Source organism: Neoarius graeffei, chromosome 6 (assembly GCF_027579695.1).
Source record: "Neoarius graeffei isolate fNeoGra1 chromosome 6, fNeoGra1.pri, whole genome shotgun sequence".
Lineage (NCBI taxonomy): Eukaryota > Metazoa > Chordata > Actinopteri > Siluriformes > Ariidae > Neoarius > Neoarius graeffei.
In genome coordinates this window covers 48,445,458-48,467,645 of record NC_083574.1, presented here as the reverse complement: position 1 = coordinate 48,467,645, position 22,188 = coordinate 48,445,458, and the positions used below count along the sequence as shown (strand labels likewise).

Below are 22,188 nucleotides of genomic sequence, written 5' to 3'. Positions count from 1 at the left end.
ATCTGCTATTGCATTTTTTTTGTTTGTTTTTTTGTTAGCATCAGTCCAGTAAGCAGTAATGTCAAAGCATTCTTAGCGCGAAAAACACTTGTGGTGTTACCAACTAATTGATTGATTATTAAATTAGTTGCCAACTAATTTGGTTGTTGAGTTTAGTCAACCAAGTCTATTTAATCATTGCACCCCTACAATAGACTCCCCTGTAATGACCCTCAAACTAGTGATTCATCCCAGCATGCTCTTGCTAGCACCAGTGTAAACGGAGTAGGTTTCAGCAGGAGCGCCATACATACGTGGTAACGGAGAGTTTGCAGCGTATAAAGAATGTGGGAATAAAATTAGACACTGACCACATTTGAACTTCAAAAGACACCTGAAAATGCACCCAGAGAGGTTTGTTTAGTTTACATTTGTGTTAGAGTAGGAACAAAAATGTTCCTCTATTCAAATCAGCAAATATTAGCATGGCACATGATGTACTTTTGGTAACGCTAGAACTAAACATCTAAATCTACTGTTCTTTTAAGTAAGGCTAACAGTTGTGTGCTTAGAATCCATTTCATGATTTCTTTCTTTTACAATTAATGCTGTTCTTTATTGTTGCTATTCAGTTTGTTTCCGTATACTCTTTATAGAGTCTGACTTAAAGACTCGAGACGTGACCAGGACTTGCATTTTATTACCGTTAAATATATTTGGTATGTAAACTGGTGGGGCGACACGGTGGTGTAGTGGTTAGCACTGTCGCCTCACAGCAAGAAGGTCCGGGTTCGAGCCCTGTGGCCGGCGAGGGCCTTTCTGTGTGGAGTTTGCATGTTCTCCCTGTGTCTGCGTGGGTTTCCTCCGGGTGCTCCGGTTTCCCCCACAGTCCAAAGACATGCAGGTTAGGTTAACTGGTGACTCTAAATCGACCGTAGGTGTGAATCAGGGCTTTACATTAGCACCCACCAAATGCGGGTAAAATTCAGCCTTGGGGGGTAATAACTTTAGTCCCACTAGCCACTTTGGCGGGTGGTTTATTCTGTGGTATGACTATTTTAATTGTTTTCTCTGAAGGCATCTGATATAATAAACGCATTGCAATGTAATATTACGTGCCGACAACTCCCATGAGCACCCACATAAACATTCTGACACAACGTTAGAATTGTTTAGAACGTTCGTTAATGTCTCAGATAAAATCAATGATACGGTAACCTGCGGTTAATGAACGAAGCAACAAAGTTGCTGACAACTGACAAGCACACTATGTGGTGGCACTACCGTTCAAAAGTTTGGGGTCACCCAGACAATTTTGTGTTTTCCATGAAAAGTCACACTTATTTACCACCATAAGTTGTAAAATGAATAGAAAATATAGTCCAGACATTTTTCTGGCCATTTTGAGCATTTAATCGACCCCACAAATGTGATGCTCCAGAAACTCAAATCTGCTCAAAGGAAGGTCAGTTTTATAGCTTCTCTAAAGAGCTCAACTGTTTTCAGCTGTGCTAACATGATTGTACAAGGGTTTTCTAATCATCCATTAGCCTTCTGAGGCAATGAGCAAACACATTGTACCATTAGAACACTGGAGTGAGAGTTGCTGGAAATGGGCCTCTATACACCTATGGAGATATTGCACCAAAAACCACACATTTGCAGCTAGAATAGTCATTTACCACATTAGCAATGTATAGAGTGGATTTCTGATTAGTTTAAAGTGATCTTCATTGAAAAGAGCAGTGCTTTTCTTTCAAAAATAAGGACATTTTCAAAGTGACCCCAAACTTTTGAACAGTAGTGTAGCTGGAGTTTCAAACCCTGCTGCTCAGGAAAAAAAGGGGCAGAGATGAGCAGGGCCGGAGCAGCATTTTAAAATCACCGAGGTCCATGATGCGCAAAGCGCGCGCCGAAAAACGTTCGCCGTATTTAAACGAGAGGAGTGAATTACACGTCATACAAGAGATCTATTCCTGGTATTACTTTTAATGGTGTTTAAACTGAATATCATCAGTTTTGAAAAGAAAAATCATGTATGTAAGAATAATTTAAGCTTGTTTAATGGTTTGATCTGGCCCAAGCAATGAGGACAAAAGATATCCTCACCATGTAGCCTATGGAACTGAGATACATTAACAATCTGGCATCCGTTACACCTACACAAAAAAAAAAATTCTGGGGAAAAAAAAAAATCAGTATACACCACCATGTTTTAGGCAAAGTTATCCAAGGCAAACATAAGTTGAAACTTTCCCCTCTTGCTTTGGCTTATCGAATTATTTATTTTTAAAGTCACAAACAAGGCAGGTTACAACTGCACTGCTTCGAAAATGTAACAGCTTGATGAAAGTGCGCTGATGGTTACCACGGAAACCCTGTGTCTGCTGCACTGCGTTCCTCTGCCGAGTCACGCACTTGTTCGCTTTTGTGTTCTTGGTCTCAGAGCCGCGCGCACTAAACACGCACAGAAGACAGAATCAACGTTTAACATAATTAACATGCACTTTTTACAGAGACGTTTTAATGTTACTCTTTTTTTATCCAGTTGAATATTTAGCATACAAATGTATTTTCAGCTCTTAAAAATGACTGAGGTCCGGACCGTGGGGGCCTCAGAGCTGGCTGCGGCCATGGAGATGAACAAGACGCTAATAGGAAGATAAGACAGTTCAATGACAAATGGAAGTTCGGGCGAGATTTGCTAGTTCATAGCAAAACCGAAAATACCCTGTACTGCGAAGACTGTAGAAAGTCTGGCAAAGACAGGCACCAGTAATTTTAAACTCGAAACTATAAAGGACCATGAAAAGTCAAATGCACACATCGGTACTATAACATCAAAACCGGCGAAGACGGCTGGTTCACTACAGGACAGCACCCGCCCCAGCGAAGACCGTTTTTCATGGACCATTCAGACTCATCTGATGATGAATGTAATGAGGACATTTAATGTCTCTCTCTACACATGTTCACTCACTCACACTCTCTCTCTCTCTCTCTCTCTCTCACTCACTCACTCACTCACTCACACACACACACACACACACACACACACACACACACACACACACACACACACACACAATTAATAGATAATACATAATATACATAATAATACTTGATAATACACAATACAGGTAGTCGTCGACTTACGACCAATCGACTTTACGACCGTCTGGTTATGACTGGCAAGTGTTTCCCAGCTGAGCATATGACAGTTTCCACCCCAGCTCCTGGCAGCGCCTCTCGCCGCGTACAACATTTTCCGCTCCAGCTCCAGGCACATATGCAGTCTCTCTCGTGCTAACCTCGCGCACTCCGTCATACAGTTTCTGCCCCAGCTCCTGGTTTATGAACCGAGCAAATCCTCCCACCAGCCCGATCGCTGCAACAGCTAATGACGTAGACCAGGGCTTTTCAAAGTGTGGGGCGCGCCCCCCCTGGGGGGCGCCAGAGTTCTTCAGGGGAGGCGCAACGTGAGGAGCCTTTACCAGAGACAAAATGGATCGATTTTTAGTACCTAAAGCTACAGTGATTGAGGAGACAAAGTTTGGGCCAAGCAAAAAAAAAACCCGGAGCCTCCAGGATGTTGCAATTTGCAACTTCAGCGCAAATTCAACCAATCCCCGCCAATTCAGGGCGGTGTTACAATTATATCCAATCACCGCAACTTTCCCGCAAATTTGACCAATCGTTGGCGTCGTCTTGAGGTGATGTCGACAAACTACCTTCCGCCTTATTTCCGTGTATAAGTTCAAGAGAAGCAGCATGCGCGCAGTGTTGCCAGATTGGTTTTAAGTGCATTTTGGCGGGTTTTGAACATATTTTGGGCTGGAAAACGTCAGCAGTATCTGGCAACATTGCATGATGTGCAAGTCAGTGTTTATGTAGGCTTAAATTCTGTTACTGAAAGTGTGTGATGTTTACAGTGAAGCACTGTGTGCACTTTATTTTTTTTTTACTTAATACAAGAAAGTAATGGATGCCAACATTTTTGCCAAAATGGTATTTTATTTTCCATTGTTTAGGCAGCTTCAGCATCATACTGTGAGATTCTGTTCAAATTGTTTTTTTTTTCCTTCTATGAAGCCTGAGCCATTTTTTATTAGTTTATGATTATTGTTTAATTTAGTCTTCAGGAGAGACTGCCTGCACACAGTACTAGTATTAATAGTTTTTATCTTACATGAAAGCTGAGGCATTTATATTATATTTTAAGGTAACTTCATGTTGTGCTGTGAGGTTCTATGCACTATAACTTTTGAACCAACAGGTGCATTTGGATAAGTAAAGCCTATTTTTCTGCATTTTTGTAGTCCTGGTAATCTTTTATATTGGTAAAGTTGTTTATAGGACCATTTCTCAGTGTCTTTGTTTTTTTAATCAATAGTTTTTCAGTAATAACTTAATATTTAACATATCACTCAATTTTAATCACAAAAAGAGAAAATCGCAACAATTTCTCGCAACTTTCACTTCCTCCCACAATGTAATCGCAACAAAAACCTAAAAAACACCGCAACTTTCATCACAATTTTTTTGGAAAACCCCCGCAACATCAGATATTTTAGCCCGCAACAAATCACAAAAAAGGCCCGCAGAATCCTGGGGGACTGGAAAAAGAAGGAAGTATGACCACGATTATTTAAAGTTTGGATTTTCATGGACTGGATCTGAAGATGCTCCACTGCCACAGTGTGTTGTCTGCCAAGAGGTGCTCCCTAACGATGCTATGAGATGTTTAAAATATGTAAAACAAGATGTTTTAAAAAGCACAGATGTTTAAAATGTGAAAAAGAAAAAAAGTGTACAACAACCACTTTTTAAAAATATGAATGGAACATTAAGTATAGCAACAACAAAAATTGGGGGGGGGGGGCGCTGTTTATTTGCTCTCCGAGGGGGGGCTGACTCTCCCACACTTTGAAAACCCCTGACGTAGACGACCCACAGCCAAGCATGAGTAATGCCAGCGGTCACTAAATGTTGTATTTTGCAATGTTTTACATTTGTATTTTGGTATGTTTCAAACTAAAATGATTTCTATTTTTCACACCTCTATTTTGTATTTTTTGTTTTGCACATTAAACGAATTGTACTGTATGCAGTGGAGAATGCAGTGTTTGACTTTAAACCAAATAATGAGCCAAGGTAATGAAATAAGAAAATGTTGATAAAATAAGACTTTAAGGTGATTACAATATCATTACACATCACAATATACTTGCGTTCATTTAACATAGTCCGACTTACGACCAGATCGGTTTACGACCGGTCAGTCATAACCAAGCGCAGTCATAAGTCGACGACTACCTGTACTTGCATATCAAAACATCAAATATTTTCAATGATAAATGTTTTGAATTGGACTTTTAATATTAGAATCAGTTCAGTTGGACTGAATGTTATTTTTCATATTATACGATATTTCATATTGTAAGGGGCTTGAATTTGAGTTCAATAAACAGAATACTCTGTTTATATTTTTGTCTGAATTGGTTGCATGTTTTCATATAGGGAGCTACCTTAACAGCACTGAATACTTGAGTGCTACTGTAGAGATGCATTATACGCTGCCGTTCATAATTAAATCTAGATCTTCCGAACTTTAACGTATCATGGTGAAGAAAAAAACTGCGATTTCCTGGCAACAAAATTGTGGCTAGTGAAAAGGCTGAATGGCTAGTGACTCAGGAAAACCACTAGCCACAGTGACCGGTGAGCAAAAAAGTTAATGTAAAGCCCTGGTGTGAGTGTGAATGGTTGTCTGTGTCTATTGCCCCTTTCCCACCAAAGCAGTTCCAGGGCTGGTTCGGGGCCAGTGCTTAGTTTGGAACCGGGTTTTCTGTTTCCACTGACAAAGAACTGGCTCTGGGGCCAGAAAAACCGGTTCCAGGCTAGCACCAACTCTCTGCTGGGCCAGAGGAAAGAACCGCTTACGTCAGCGGGGGGGCGGAGTTAAGACCAATAACAAGACCGCGAAAGATCGCCATTTTTAAGCGACGAGAAGCAGCAGCTGTACAAACGCGAAGTCATTTATTATTATTATTATTATTATTATTATCGTTGTTGCTGCTGCTTCTTCCGTGTTGTTTTTGCTTCGATATTCGCGCCAAGGTTTATGCAAACGTAGCGACGTAACTGACGTATACAGCGACGTAATGACGTGTCTTTCCTTAGCACCGCAAGCTATGGAAAAGCAAACTGGTTCTCAGCTGGCTCGCACGTTGAACGAGTTGTGAACCAGCATTGGCTCCGAACCAGCCCTGGAACTGATTTGGTGGAAAAGGGGTATATGATGCCCCTTTTCCACCAAAGCAGTTCCAGGGCTGGTTTGGGGCCAGTGCTTAGTTTGGAACCGGGTTTTCTGTTTCCACTGACAAAGAACTGGCTCTGGGGCCAGAAAAACCAGTTCCAGGTCTTTGCTGGGCCGGAGGAAAGAACCGCTTACGTCAGCGGGGGCGAGTGGAGTTGTTAAGACCAACAACAATCGCAAGACTGCGAAAGGTCGCCATTTTTAAGCGCCGAGAAGCAGCAGTTGTACAAATGCGAAGTCATCCATTATTGTTGTTGCTGCTTTTTCTTCGGATTGTTGTTGCTTCGATATTCGCGCCAAGGTTTATGCAAACGCAGCGACGTAACTGACGTATACAGCGACGTAATGACATGGCTCCCCTTAGCACCACGAGCTATGGCAAAGCAAACTGGTTCTCAGCTGGCTCGCAAGTTGAACGAGTTATGAACCAGCACTGGCCCCGAACCAGCCCTGGAACTGACTTTGTGGAAAAGGGGCATGTATCAGCCCTGTGATGACCTGGTGACTTGTCCAGGGTGTACCCGCCTTTTGCCCGTAGTCAGCTGGGATAGGCTCCAGCTTGTCTGCGACCCTGTAGAACAGGATAAAGCAGCTAGAGATAATGAGATGTAAACTGGTAGGTGTTTATGAATTGACCTGTTTTTGTATCATACTACCACTAAATTATGGCCTTTTTATGGTCCATATGCAGTGCTCGGTTTTAAGTAAAGCTCCAACAATCTGTGAGATTTCTACTGATGTTGATCTTTGTCTTGTATGTCTATGTAGAGAAAATGGGAGTAGATCCACTTCGTTTTTATTAACTTGTGTACCATGAAAATGAAATGTCAACTAAGTGGTCTTTAAATCAGTAGACATGGTCCTTAAAGGTTAAACCCTCCCATGCTTTTAAATCGCACATCCTGGTAATACAAGTTTCTTTTCATTTAACAATTGTAAATAATAATGGAAATTAATCAAATTTTCTGCTGATAGTAATAGGATTTATTGTGCACCCTTAAAATCGAATCTGTTACTTGGACGCAAGAGAAGTTTCTGTTTTTAATCAGTCTCATTCTCTGTTCCAAGACAACTTCCACCATGGCTTCTTTCCAACAGCAAAAATAGACATGGAAACACACACTCTCATTTTAGTTTGCTCCACCAGATCCTTTATGCTGGAAATATGTTCACTTTTAAGTGGACTTTACATTTCTGCAGAACATAAATATTGTGTCTACATGAATGCACGTAAATCTTACAGCTTGGTGGAGTGTTTTTAAATGTGTATCAAGTGTGAATAGAAGAAAAGCAATATATAGATGGTTGAATATTTATCCTGTAAGAGAATGACTGCTTCCAGTGTGTTGTCTGGTGGCTGCTTCAAATCAATAGCAAAGCGGTACATAAGATCAAGACGAAGCGAGTTTAGTTTTGTCAGACTGCCTTTAACTGTTAATGATGGCAGTACAGAGTCTCTGAAATCTTATACTGATGAGCAGAGAGCTGCTGGTTTGCAAGATAGACTGCTGAATTGAGTCCACTGTGCGTTTTGTGTGACCTTGTTTGCGTCCCTTGTGGATGCAGATTTCAGCAACGGGAAACGAGTCCATTACGTAGACTCCAGGAGAAACTTCCTTACTTTGTTGTAGAGTTTGACATGCACTGTGAAGAGGGTGATGGTGTCTGATGAATGAATAAACCAAACGATCTTCATTTGAGATTAATTTCTGACATGTTGAAACATTTTGTTGGCAGTTTTCAGAGTGTAGGCCGTCTCATGAGCAGATTTTCTGCATGTCTAGAACTGATATATCCAGAAATTTGAGTCAGTATATGGCAACGATAATAACCACCAAGATCCAATGATCTACTCAGCCTGGGTGAAAATCTATTCCAGACTTTAAGATTGGGGAAATTTTCAACGAAGACAGCTCTCCATAAGGGCTGTGTTTCTGGCACCCGTGTCAAGCCATTTCTATGTCCACCTTTGCTACAAAAACAAAAAGGCATAACCCAGTGGAGTGACTCAAATCTGTTATGCAGTTGAACATGCCAGTTAAGACATGGAAGTGGTGAAACACTGTGTGCAAAACTCGTGGCTTAATTATTTTTCCCCTCACTCCGAAGGAGGTGGGTATACTCGTTTATCTCTGTCCATCCAAAACGCCCCTTTTCTCAGCAACCACAAATCATAGCCACTTGGTACCAAACTTCAGCTTGGGGTTCTATACCTTGTATACCGTTTTCAGGCCATTATTAAAAAATGTTATGTTTCCGGTCCACTGGCCGGGTGAGTGCCATTTGTGCGGTTGAAATTTTTTTTTTTTAACGCTGGTTTTTCGACATTTTCAGGTTCATAAATCTAAAATCGAACTTGACATTTACGCATTCCGCGTAGAATATAGAATCGAATTAGCTCTGCGCATGTGCCGTGCGGCACAAAAAAAATGGCAGCCACCATGAAGGAAGGAGATCTGGAGTTTTCAAACATTTGCTTAAGTGTGAAATCGCAAAATGGTATTCTAGCGAACAACAAAATAGTAAAGATTCAGAAAAAGAAATCATTCAGTGATCATTTTAATAGTGGAATTTCATCCGAACTAGGCCTAACGGTCGATTTAGAACGACAAAAAGTCCGTGTGTCGGACCATCACAAACCGTTACTGGAAAATTCGTTTGATCTTGATCCATCCGAGACATTACAAACAGCTTTTGAGTTTTGTTATGCGAAATTCATTACCTACTTTGTTAATGACCCTGACAGATCTGTAGGAGAACCTAATAGATCTATTCAAAATGAGAATGGAACTGAACAAAAAAATGTGCTTACAGAACTAATGCAGGTTGGCTGGACAGAATTAAAAACTGTCTGTAGCAAATAAAAAGAATGAATTACACAACGAAATTATAAAAGGCATCCAGAGAGAAGGACCTTGTCTGTCTACAACCCCGATTCCGAAGAAGTTGGGACAAAGTACAAATTGTAAATAAAAACGGAATGCAATAATTTACAAATCTCAAAAACTGATATTGTATTCACAATAGAACATAGACAACATATCAAATGTCGAAAGTGAGACATTTTGAAATTTCGTGTCAAATATTGGCTCATTTGAAATTTCATAACAGCAACACATCTCAAAAAAGTTGGGACGGGGCAATAAGAGGCTGGACAAGTTAAAGGTACAAAAAAGGAACAGCTGGAGGACCAAATTGCAACTCGTTAGGTCAATTGGCAATAGGTCATTAACATGACTGGGTATAAAAAGAGCATCTTGGAGTGGCAGCGGCTCTCAGAAGTAAAGATGGGAAGAGGATCACCAATCCCCCTAATTCTGCGCCGACAAATAGTGGAGCAATATCAGAAAGGAGTTCGACAGTGTAAAATTGCAAAGAGTTTGAACATATCATCTACAGTGCATAATATCAAAAGATTCAGAGAATCTGGAAGAATCTCTGTGTGTAAGGGTCAAGGCCGGAAAACCATGCTGGGTGCCCGTAATCTTCGGGCCCTTAGACGGCACTGCATCACATACAGGCATGCTTCTGTATTGGAAATCACAAAATGGGCTCGGAATAATTCCAGAGAACATTATCTGTGAACACAATTCACCGTGCCATCCGCCGTTGCCAGCTAAAACTCTATAGTTCAAAGAAGAAGCCGTATCTAAACATGATCCAGAAGCGTAGACGTCTTCTCTGGGCCAAGGCTCATTTAAAATGGACTGTGGCAAAGTGGAAAACTGTTCTGTGGTCAGACGAATCAAAATTTGAAGTGCTTTATGGAAATCAGGGACGCCGTGTCATTCGGACTAAAGAGGAGAAGGACGACCCAAGTTGTTATCAGCGCTCAGTTCAGAAGCCTGCATCTCTGATGGTATGGGGTTGCATTAGTGCGTATGGCATGGGCGGCTTACACATCCGGAAAGACACCATCAATGCTGAAAGGTATATCCAGGTTCTAGAGCAACATATGCTCCCATCCAGACAACGTCTCTTTCAGGGAAGACCTTGCGTTTTCCAACATGACAATGCCAAACCACATACTGCATCAATTACAGCATCATGGCTGCGTAGAAGAAGGGTCCGGGTACTGAACTGGCCAGCCTGCAGTCCAGACTTTTACCCATAGAAAACATTTGGCGCATCATAAAACGGAAGATATGACAAAAAAAGACCCAAGACAGTTGAGCAACTAGAATCCTACATTAGACAAGAACGGGTTAACATTCCTATCCCTAAACTTGAGCAACTTGTCTCCTCAGTCCCCAGACGTTTACAGACTGTTGTAAAGAGAAAAGGGGATGTCTCACAGTGGTAAACATGGCCTTGTCCCAACTTTTTTGAGATGTGTTGTCATGAAATTTAAAATCACCTAATTTTTCTCTTTAAATGATACATTTTCTCAGTTTAAACGTTTGATATGTCATCTATCTTCTATTCTGAATAAAATATGGAATTTTGAAATTTCCACATCATTGCATTCCGTTTTTATTTACAATTTGTACTTTGTCCCAACTTTTTTGGAATCGGGGTTGTAGACATACTGGCCAAACTGAAGGAACAAATGTAGTAATGAACATTACAAACTGCTTGTGGTATTTAGACGGCCGCCAGGACATAATCAAAGAGGCAGTGAAATGCCGAGGACCGTCTGTGGTGACGCCTGTTCCTGCATGGTAGGTTTTATAATATTATACAAATTCACTATTATATTTTGCATAAAATATCTTTTTGGCTGTTTGCATAAAAAACAGATTACACTTTTACTATATATATATATATATATATATATATATATATATATATATATATATAAAAATCCCTCCCTCCCTACTGAATTTTTTTGCTCACCCGTGGACAGGAAACGGATTTTTTTTCAAGGATGGCCTCAGGTCTGTCGCACATCGGCTTCCTGTTCACCGACTGAATGAAACATGCAGGGTGGATTTTGACGCTATTTCAAGAAGCTAAATGCGATTTCAAAATGACAGTTTAGCAGGATACTATTTGAAATCCCTGGGGAGAGACACTGCTCTTTACTTGTTTCAGGGTTAATTATTTGTTTATTCATAATAAGCGTCTTATTCCTTCAGTTGCTTGCATTCTGATAGAAGCGAGAGCAGGGGGATACGTAAGTGAACAGTAGCTCACAGTTGATCTTGTATTGATGCTCTTTAAAGGTATTTTGCTATTTATAGTATACATATTGTCAACATCATGACTAATAATATGCAACAGATGAAATACTCACTGATCACTTTTTTTTATATATATATTTTTTAGGATGAACTCATGCAAATATGGGTCAAGAGCTTTAGTTGACATTTAATGTTCACATCAAACATTGGAATGAGGGGGGAATGTGCTCTCCATGTGAGCACAGTCAGCCAGATGGGCTGGTTTGAGTATTTCAGAAACTGTTGATGGGATTTTTACAAACAACTCTGTTGGCGATGACCAGGCAATTCTGTTCTTCAGCTGTCCACTTTTTGGGAGTCCATACCAGCTTGTAGTCTTCGTTTCCTGATATTGGGTGACGGGATTGGAACAAAATGTGCTGCTCTGCTGTTGTAACCGATCTGTCTCAAAGTTCGGTGCGTTGTACATTGATTTTCCATTTTGAGATGCTTTTCTGCTCACCGTGGCTGTAAAGAGTGGTTATTTGAGTTACCAAAGACTTTTCAGTTCAAACCAGTCTGGCCATTTTTCTCAGACTACTCTCAACACATTTCCACCCATGGAACTGCCACCGACTGGATTAACTGAATCTCTTGACCTATATTTGCGTACTTTTATGTATCGCACTGGCGCCACATGATTTGGCTGGTTCAATAATATTGGCTGGTATTGAGTGGTATATGGTATTATTATACATACACGTTCAATGGAACAATTATAGACTTTACAAAAAGTTAAGAACAGGGGGGTAACTTGGCAATATTGAATGCTGATTCTGATCGAATGTAATTCAGTGTTCTGTCAATCCAATGTACAAAGTCAAAGTTCTAACAAGAAAAATGGTACAGGACCAAAAAGCCTGAACAACCCATCTTGTATACAAGCTATATACAGGTAGACAGTTCATGTTCGAAGTTACTTTTTGCCTCGGTCACAACCGGCCATACGTGCTCCTACGGCCTGTCTACGTGCAAGAAACGCACGGAGGGCGCACGTGTGACGTGCTGATTTTCGAGCCGTAGACTGGCTGCAGACCGGCCTCAGAGGTTCTTTGTCATGTCAAACAAACTCTACGGGCGCTTACGTTTTTTCAGGTTGCAAGACAAACTTACGGCCAACGTGCGTCTTTCTCCACGAACAAAAAAAAAAAAAAAAGCAGCGATTTGGGGAAACGCCAAAAATCGCATGGCCAAAAAACCGTATGTCCGGTTGTGACCTAGGCTTTTGGTAGGAGTTAATTGTTGCATTGCAGTTGTTCAAAACAAAAGGGCTTTGCTGAGTGAAGTCCTCTTGTAAAAGTCTCGGTCACGTTTCTTCACCCACAAGTAGAACTTTGATGGTATTTCTGCTATTGCTTTCTCTTCCAGTTTTTTGATGTCGGTTTTTCTGTTGTAAATATGCGTGAAGAATATCCAGGGAAGTTTTGGTAGCCTTTCGGGTGTTCGACGCATCTTTCTCTTTAAATCTTCGGCTTTTAATGAAGCAAACCTTGCGGCCATGTTTGTGAACAAACTGTCAGTCACTCGCTAGCGTGGAAGTTTTCAGAGGTGGACAGTAACAAAGTACATTTACTTGAGTTACTGTGCTTAAGTACACCTTTTGAGGATCTGTACTTTTATTATTTTTTTTGCAAACTTTGACTTTAACTTCACTACATTTGAAAGACAAATATCGTACTTTTCACTCCACTACATTTCTATCAAGGTCCTTGTTACTATGAAGCAGCTTTGAAAGTGGATGGGTTTTTTTTCCTTTTCTTTTCTAAAATGTGACTTGTTTTCACAGGTGACTGAGACAGTCGATCAGTAATCACTAGGGTCACGTCCATAGACTATAAAATAAAGTTCAATGATTTTCTCAGCAACATTATTTGAACACGATCAGTTGATGGCAGAATGGAAGGAGGCTGTTCTTCTGGGGAACGCACACATGCATGACCCATGAACCCATGTATCAGTTTTCTGAAAGGAATAGTCATTTCATTTTAAATGCTTGCTTTGTTTGCCAAAAGCGAACCAGATCACGGCCTATGAAAACTTGCCATCCGACCTGCGAAAGCATGTTGAGGTCTGTAAACATTTATTCCAAGAGAAAGCTTGCTATGAAGTTGTCTGCTTTTAGAGCTAGCGATAACGTTGCAATAGCAATGCAGTCTGGTTAGTCAAGCGACTTTCTATGGATTTGCCCGCCAAGTTGCCGTAGCCTTGTCCACGGCTAACAAGAACACGTAGCTTGTTAACTTGGACACTGTTAGTATGTAAAAATGGAGTTACGCTAACATGAATAACGTTAACTTATCTGAAGTCCTTTCAGAAATTAGTTTTAGGATAATCTTGCCAAATAAGCAAAATGTAGAAATCTTTCTTTTCTAGTAGCATTAGCTACCCAATATGATTTCAAGTTTGAAAAAGTTTGCTAGCATGTCAGGTGGAGTTTCACTGACTAGCTAGCTTAACGTTAAAGCAGCATGATGGCACAGCATATGTTCATTTTGTGAATTCACGTTTCTGTTGTGTATGTGTGTGTGTGTGTGTGTGTGTGTATATATATATATATATATATATATATATATATATATATATATATATATATATATATAACTTTTAATTTTATTTATTTATTTTTTTTAACCAGTAGCCAAAGAGAAGAACTAGCTAACATCTTGCTGTTGATTCTGACACTGCCAGAGCTCTCAGAACACAACCATGCTGCTTTGTGGGAGTAAGAATGTTAAAATAAAAATTAAATGGCAATGGATATTTTTTTTTTTTGTTAATTCATTTGTTTCACTTTGTAATGTTCTACCAGGCGTTTTGTTCTACAAATTACTCAGTAAATCCAGTTGGTCGCTTCAGAGGCATTAGGTTTTGTAAGCGTTGTGGCAATAATACAATGCGTTGACAGAAAATGTACTTTTAATACTTAAGTATTTTTAAAAGCAAGTACTTCAGTACTTTTTAAGTAAAAATTTGACTGGACAACTTTCACTTGTATTGGAGTAACATTTGACCAGTGGGATCTGTACTTTGACTTAAGTAATGAACTTGGGTACTTTGTCCACCTCTGGAAGTTTTACATTTCTGATGTGTGTCTCTTCCAGTTTTTCAATGTCTGTTGGTATGTTTTTCTCTTCTAAATATGCGTGAAGAATATATAATGAAGTTTTGGGAGCCTTTCGGGTGTTCAGCGTGTCTTTTTTTGTTTCAGTTTATTGATTTAGTGCTTACACTGAGCGCTGAATTAACCGTGTCTCTCTCTCTCTCTCTCTCTCTCTCTCTCTCTCTCCTGGCCAACAAAGAAATGATTGTGCGCATGTGCAGGAGAAAAGTTTTGTCATTGGGTCTTCGCGTGCGACATCGTGTTGTCTTGACCGTGTGCAATATTATAACAATATTGCATACTCATTCTCCATTGAGGAGAATGGTGTAATAGAGTATAAGCAATTATGATGATAATATTGCTTGCCATCAATAAACCCACTAGAAGGGCATATTTTACATGTTTTTATTCCATGGAAAAAGTGGCCCATATGTATAATTATTTGTTATTGTGTATATAGTAGGGGGGGGGGGGGGGGGGAGTTCATATCTGAAGCTGTTCCCACGTCTGTTTTCCATGTAAGATGTGTGTGTTTGTTCTGCATCACAACATGCTATTTATTTATCCATCTTTTCATAAATTTGTCATTACTTTCACATCTTCATGTCTAAGATGTTCAAAGTTTTTAATTGTTTGCGCTTGTCATGCATTTTCTTTATTCCTTCCTGATCATTTTTCTCCTAACTTTGTGTTTTATTTGTGATATACATTAGAATTATTGGTGTGTTGTGCGTCATAAATGGGGTCTCGGTCAAACTAAAAATTCTTCTTGTGGCTAGTATGCTCTGATCTGGCAAAAAAAAAAGGGGTAAACAAGGTGGTCAGTGCTGTAAATGTAGTGAGTAAATGAATGGTCAGTGGATTTGTAATTCACTTGGTTAAAGATCATGATTGTGTTGCCAGGAGTGTCACAGCAAGAAGGTTCTGGGTTCAAGCCCAGTGGCTGACGAGGGGACTTTTCTGTGTGGAGTTTGCATGTTCTCCCCATGTCTGCATGGGTTTCCTCTGAGTCAGACCTGGGCATTTTACGGCCCGCGGGCCGCATCCGGCCCTTTGGTTCATTCTGACCGGCCCGCGTAAGGTTAATTAGAAATTACAAAATAAAATGTATTTTCTAATTTTACCTCATGCATGGACTGAATGTGCATTGCTTTTATTTTGAAGTTGTGTTCAACAAAAACGCAATGCGCGCGACATGAACATGACATGAAATCCCACGAAACCTAATCCCGCGATAACTACTTGCGTAATTTGTCCAGACCAACCACAAACTTGTACGTCATCCTTCAAACGGTCCAGCCAATCACATAGTGTGACGTCACCAGCAGGCGCCGGAGCCCGAGCTGATCTGTAGATCTGGTTCCTACACCGAATGGACTGATGATCATGTGTCAGCTGTGCTTCGCATCTCCACCTCAGACATTCAACCTGACTCTGATGCACTCGTTAAAGACCAACAGAGACTAGATTTCTCTCACTGAACAAATAAACTGAAAAACACCAAATGAGGTGATTAGACTACAAATGTGGGCATCATTATTATAATATGATGTATCTTGCTTGATATTTGGAGTAGAAAGACAATATTGTGATGTCTTTATTGTGTTTTGGGGTGAATGTGACTGAAAAAAATGGTACAAACGTTCACATTTTGTTAACCATTGTTTTGGGAAATTTGATTGAATAAATGACTTTTTTTTGTAAGGCAACCTCGTTTTTTCCATACTCTTACCAGTCTTAGCAGCTTGTAAGAACAATGTTATTTACTGCTTTATATAAAGAAATACAATTAATATTATGCAGAATTTAGTTCAGCCTTTTGGTCCGGCCCTCCACAAAATTTTCTCATGTGGCCCCATGGAAAAAATAATTGCCCACCCCTGCTCTGGGTGCTCTGGTTCCCCCCCACAGTCCAAAGACATGCAGGTTAGGCTAATTGGTGGCTCTAAATTGACCGTAGGTGTGAAATGGTTAGTTGTCTGAGTCAGCCCTGTGATGACCTGGTGACTTGTCCAGGGTGTATCCCACCTCTCACCCACAGTCAGCTGGGATAGGCTCCAGCTTGCCTGTGGCCCAACACAGGATAAGCAGCTACAGATAATGGAAGGATGGATGGATAATACTATAATGATTTAAAGTAGAAGTCTGACACAAACTGAACTGTTACCCTCTGTTAAGCGTTATAGGTTGGCCAAAGCGCGCACCTCCTGACTTTTTTTTTTTTTTTTTTTTCCCCCCCTGAAAGCAATTTGCACTTTAAATAATAACAAGCACAAATAAGAATATAATTCATTCATGCTGCTATGCACCTGGATGTTATTTTATACACACTAATTTCTAGTATCAATTTTTTTTTTTTGGGGGGGGGGTCCTCTCTTCAGCGTCCTGTTTTTCTATGTTTGCACCATAGAGTGGCAATTTTAATTTAATTGCATATATTGGCAATGACAAAGGCAATTCAGTTCAAATGTAAACGCTTTTTTTGTGTCTGTGGATGTGTGTGTTTCAGGAGATGCATTGGAGGAGGATCTCCAGAGTTGCTCTGTCTCTGTTTCCAGTCTGGTGACCTCCACTTCAGCTGCTGGCATGGCGTCCGGCACGGAGCTACCCAGGAAACGCAAGGGCAACGCTGACAAGTGCGTGTGTGCTAATTTGTCCATGTGTAAAGATGGGATGAGATTTGTGTATTAGCAATCACGTTAAGTCAGCATGTAGTTGTTTTATCATAGTGCAGCACTTTCCATTTCAATAAAAAAAAATCAATCAGTTTTGGTCTTTCCTCCATCCTGATTTTTAAAGAATGAGGTGTGTGTGTGTGTGTGTGTGTGTGTGTGTGTGTGTGTGTGTGTGTGTGTGTGTCAGATTAAATAATGACTGAAGGCTAACTGTTCATTCACTTTGTTAATCACTGAGCCTCTTTGTTTCCAGGGAAACAAAATCTACATCCGTGCTGGATGAAGAAATGGAGGATGAACAGGAAAAGTACTCTTGCATACACTCTCTCTCTCCCTCTGATGATATTCTGAATGTTTTTGTTTAAAAAAGCACTGAAACTCATCTCTTTTTGTTGTTAGGTCAGAAGGGGATGATCCACATGTGAAAATTAAGTGTTTCAGGTACTGAGAATCTATTTTTACACACACAATTTCCACCTACATTATATAGTGACCCCAAATTTGCAAACATGCTGTATTAAGGTTTAAGCTATTTAGTTTCAAAATAAATTAATCTAATCTAACCTGAGTCATCCGATGTATAAATCGGACAGAACAGCATTGCTGGGACCAGGTAGAACCTGAAGGCTGGAAATGGTAATTAAATGAGCAATTTGATCACTCAGACGACGTCACAAATTCCTCCTGACAGAGATTTTTGTCAGGCAATATTAAGGTATAAATACATCAATCTATTCAGGACATAATTTCACAACCAAGAACTTTCCCACTACATTACATCATGGGGCCTGTGTTCCATAAGCATTGGTGCCTTTTACAGTATACAGTATGTAGGATATTTTTGTTTGTACCTTGGCATTATGTTTCTAGGTTGATCATCCATTTGAGTTTTTGCATTAGGGCAATATCTGAGTGTTTGAATGTTTGTTTGCAGGCTTTATTTGGAATTATCAGCAGATGAACAGATTTAAATTTTGGAATAGATCCAAACAGGGTCAAGATCACGACAAGGCCAAATATATGAAATGGTTTTTCTTCAGTTGCTTCGCTGATGTTTGAAGCAATATTTCTGGCATATAAATTGGTAACAAGAAGGATTAGACTTGGTGATGGAAGAATTCCCCTTCAACACCATTGGCTTCAGATTCTGCTTGTTTGGTTCTAGGTAGTTATTCAGTAACGGAATTACATTCGCAACAAAATGTGGTAACTTTTTTTTTTTTTTTTAGTTGCAGGACTCAGAGTAATGGTATAAAATAAAAATTTCACACTGTATGGAGTATCTTTTGACTGTCAAAAAATTGGCTATGTTTAAAGCGAGATGGCCTTTTCAATTTCATAAAATTGGTGAAATTTAGTTCCCTCTGAAATTTGGTCATTGTGATATACTGTATGTTTATTTCTGTAATAGGTCAAAAAAAAGTTGCTGTTCTGTGGCTGGGAAGTTATTTAATTTGAGGGGATTCCCTCGCAAATAATGTGCATGAAATCGCTCGCTTCACACAATCAAGCAGACAGAGGAAGTCCATGTGCGCATGCACAGGTTTACCTTTGACCACGCACTGTCATTCTGTCACTAAACGAACAGTTGATCACACCGAGGTGCTCATTGAGCGTCGATTGTTTATTAGTTTGGTCCTGCATTTCCTTTTCTTCATAACATCTTTCTTCTCGCTTTCCGTTACTATAGTCGGTCTTTCACGTTTCATTCGCACACTCGTGTCCTCGATTTTTCTCTCTGACTTCAAATTTGTATCCCACAATGCCTTGCGTGAACGGGGAAAGCCCACCATGTGATGCATGATGTAGTATCTTGAATTGCATCATGGTGAAGCAAGAAAAAATAGCGGAGGATTTCGGGCCACGTGGCCCTAAATTCATTAATTGTTCTATTAAAAAAATAATAAAATTGGAAGTCTGTGATTCGAATTCAGTCCACTGAACAAAAATAATTGGATGTCGGGAAAATTCATTTTATGACCTACACTTAAAATCTGAAAGGCAGTCTACCTTTAACTCTGAACGCAAAATCTTTCATGAGGAACGAAAAGTCGGTAACGGAATTGCGTCAGGAAAAACCTGAACTTTCATTTCTTAAAATTCAGACCAAGATTTCTCTGAAGCAACATTTCTATAATTGGGGGGGGTGATTTTTTTTTTTTTTTTAAATATGGTTTTCAGTACATTTTGCCTTGGATTCCATACTTTGAGCAATATCACTGAGCTGATGAGTTACAGCAATCTTAATAATTTCATAATTTTGGCACCTCTGCTGAAGAATTGCCCTTCTGTACTTTATTCGTTTAAAGCTCCGTTATACTGGGTGAGAGTCAGGTGATTTTGTAGAACCCAGTGCTCATACAGACATTAGCTAGGTAGTGACTAACCGTGTTGACAGAGGAAATGTTGAAGCGTTCTACTGGGTGAGTTAATAGATAATAAAAACAATAACTTCTCAACATCGAGTCTGTGGAATTGTCTTGTTTTGGAGTGATCTTGTTAGCAGTACATGCTCTTATGATTAGGCGAAGGTTTTCTGGCACACATTAAGGCTCCTGAACAAAGTCTGAAAGGCACAGTGTGTCTGAACAGTAGTGCAGACCAAGGTTAGAGACAAGGTCTTCTTGTCTGATTGTATACTGCAGGCCTGCTTTTAAATGGATTTTTTTTTAACATGACTTGAATGTTTGTACAAACTAAGCTTTTGAATGTGAATTTTAATTCAGATTTATTTTAGTCATATTCTTTGTGTGATCAGTGGCTGTTACTGAAACAACTGTATTTTTAGGGCGTATTCACACCTACGTTGTTTGGTCTGGACCAAACGAACCAAATTTCCCTTGGTCCGGACCTTTTGGGTTGGTCTGAATACAAACCACCGAACTCTGGTCCGGACCAAACAAGCGGACCGAGACCGAGCTGCAAGGTCGGACTCGGTCCGGACCAAAGGAACCCTGGTGCGGACCTTTTGGAGGTGTGAAAGCAGACCGGACCTAATCTGACAGTTTTGCTTTTTTGTACCTCGGGAGCTTCCGTTGTTTGTCGAGCATTATGGGAAACAGAGTCTTGACACTCCACCGCAAAGTGCAAACACTGTTTCGGTTGTCAAGGGAACCTTACAACAGTCATTTAGTCATTCAGACCAGTGGTAGGCTAGACTACAGAGTACAAAAAATGAGTAGGAGGCAAACGTGGGCCGAGGAAGAAACGCGTACCCTTGTGGATATATGGGCAGATGTCCACATATCTGAGCTTTTGGAGAGAACACACAAAAATGCTGACGTGTTTGCTGTATTCAGTGAGAAAATGAAGGAGAAGGGGTTCACGCGCTCCCCAGAACAGCGCTTTGTGCGCGTGTCGTCTCTGACCAATAGTTGAACGACCTCAGGGCGCGTGGCTTTGTTGACAGATTTTGGTCCGCTTACTAAAATGTACAGTGTGAAGGCGAACCGCACCAAAATGAAAAAATAAAAAAAACATTTGGTTCGGACCAAAGCAAGTGAACTATCCTGGTCTGAATACACCCTTGGAGAAATGTTTCTTTTTATTTTAATCCTAAAATGTTTCTGTAGGGGTCTGTGTCTATGTGTCAGCCCTGTGATGACCTGGCGACTTGTCCAGGGTGTACCCCGCCTTTCGCCCGTAGTCAGCTGGGATAGGCTCCAGCTTGCCTGCGACCCTGTAGAACAGGATAAAGCGGCTACAGATAATGTGATGTGATGTGATGTTTCTGTAGGGTTTATTTTGTAAGCAGTGAGTCGATCAATCAGCCACCATCTCTTTTGTCTGTTATTGGGACCAGGACTTGGTGTGACATTTTAATTCCCACTTGTTTACGGTCATTAGCTGCATGGCTCTTTGACTTTATCTAAAAGCAAGGTGATACACTCAGACCAACTAATTTTTTTTTTTCTTTTCTTCCCCACTTAAAGCTAGATGGCCTTCAGATTTCGTAAAATCGGTGAAATTTAGTTCACGTTGAAATTTGGTCATTGTGATGAGTTTATTTCTGAAATATCTCCAAAAAAAAAACCCCAGACCATTCTGTGGCTGGGAAGTTATTTAATTTGAAGGAATTCCCTTGCAAGTAATGTGCATGAAGTTGCTTGCTTTGCGCAGTCAAGCAGACAAACGGGGGGAGCCGACCACATGATGCATGATGTAGTATCTTGAATTGCATCATGGTGAAGCAGGAAAAAATAGCGGAGAATTTTGGGCCACGTGGCCCTAAATTCATTAATTGTTCTATTTTTTTTAAAAACCCTAAAAATCAGAAGTCTGTGATTTGAATTCAGTAGCTTTCGGTCTAGTAAACAAAAATCAGAGAAAATTCTTTTTATGATCTAAACTTCAAAAATCTGAAAGGCAGTCTAGCTTTAATTTTGACCTTTTTGTAATTGGTGCAATTGGACTTTTATCCCATGTGTCCTTGAGCTGATTTTCCAGAATTTGGTTTAGTCTTTCACACTTTTTTTAGAAATTATTTGCAATTGTAGAAGTGTCTATCTGTCTTTTTAAATTTTTATTTATTTATTTAAAATAACATTTTTGCTTCAACCAGTGTTAAATTAGTGTCAGGCACATTTTCTACCTATTTGAGCAGTGTGACCTTAAGGTCTTATGTGACGTTGTTGAGCTTAATCGTGTGAGAATTCAGTCTGATTATGACTGAATCACACACAGAAGACATTCTGATGATTGATAAATAAGCTGTCTGTTCATAGGGAACCTCACAGCCAGATTGAGAAAAGGCGGCGGGACAAGATGAATAACCTGATCGACGAGCTGTCAGCCATGATTCCTACGTGTAACCCCACGTCCCGCAAGCTTGACAAACTCACTGTGCTGCGCATGGCTGTGCAACACCTCAAGTCGCTCAAAGGTGCATTTGTCCTGAAGATTCTCGTTAGGCTTTAAACAACATTGCCTAATAGCATTACGTCACTTCCTGAC

At 40.1% G+C, this 22,188-nt stretch overlaps 1 protein-coding gene across 1 annotated transcript in view; it reads left to right on the top strand.

The window, feature by feature from the left end:
- The window catches only part of bmal2 (basic helix-loop-helix ARNT like 2), a 99,600-nt gene that overhangs the window by 56,096 nt on the left and 21,316 nt on the right, over positions 1-22,188 (top strand). The window contains exons 2-5 of the mRNA XM_060923761.1: positions 17,070-17,196; positions 17,489-17,542; positions 17,635-17,676; positions 21,960-22,117. Coding sequence (XP_060779744.1) covers positions 17,070-17,196; positions 17,489-17,542; positions 17,635-17,676; positions 21,960-22,117 — 381 coding nt within the window. The remainder of the gene's footprint in view (positions 1-17,069; positions 17,197-17,488; positions 17,543-17,634; positions 17,677-21,959; positions 22,118-22,188) is intronic.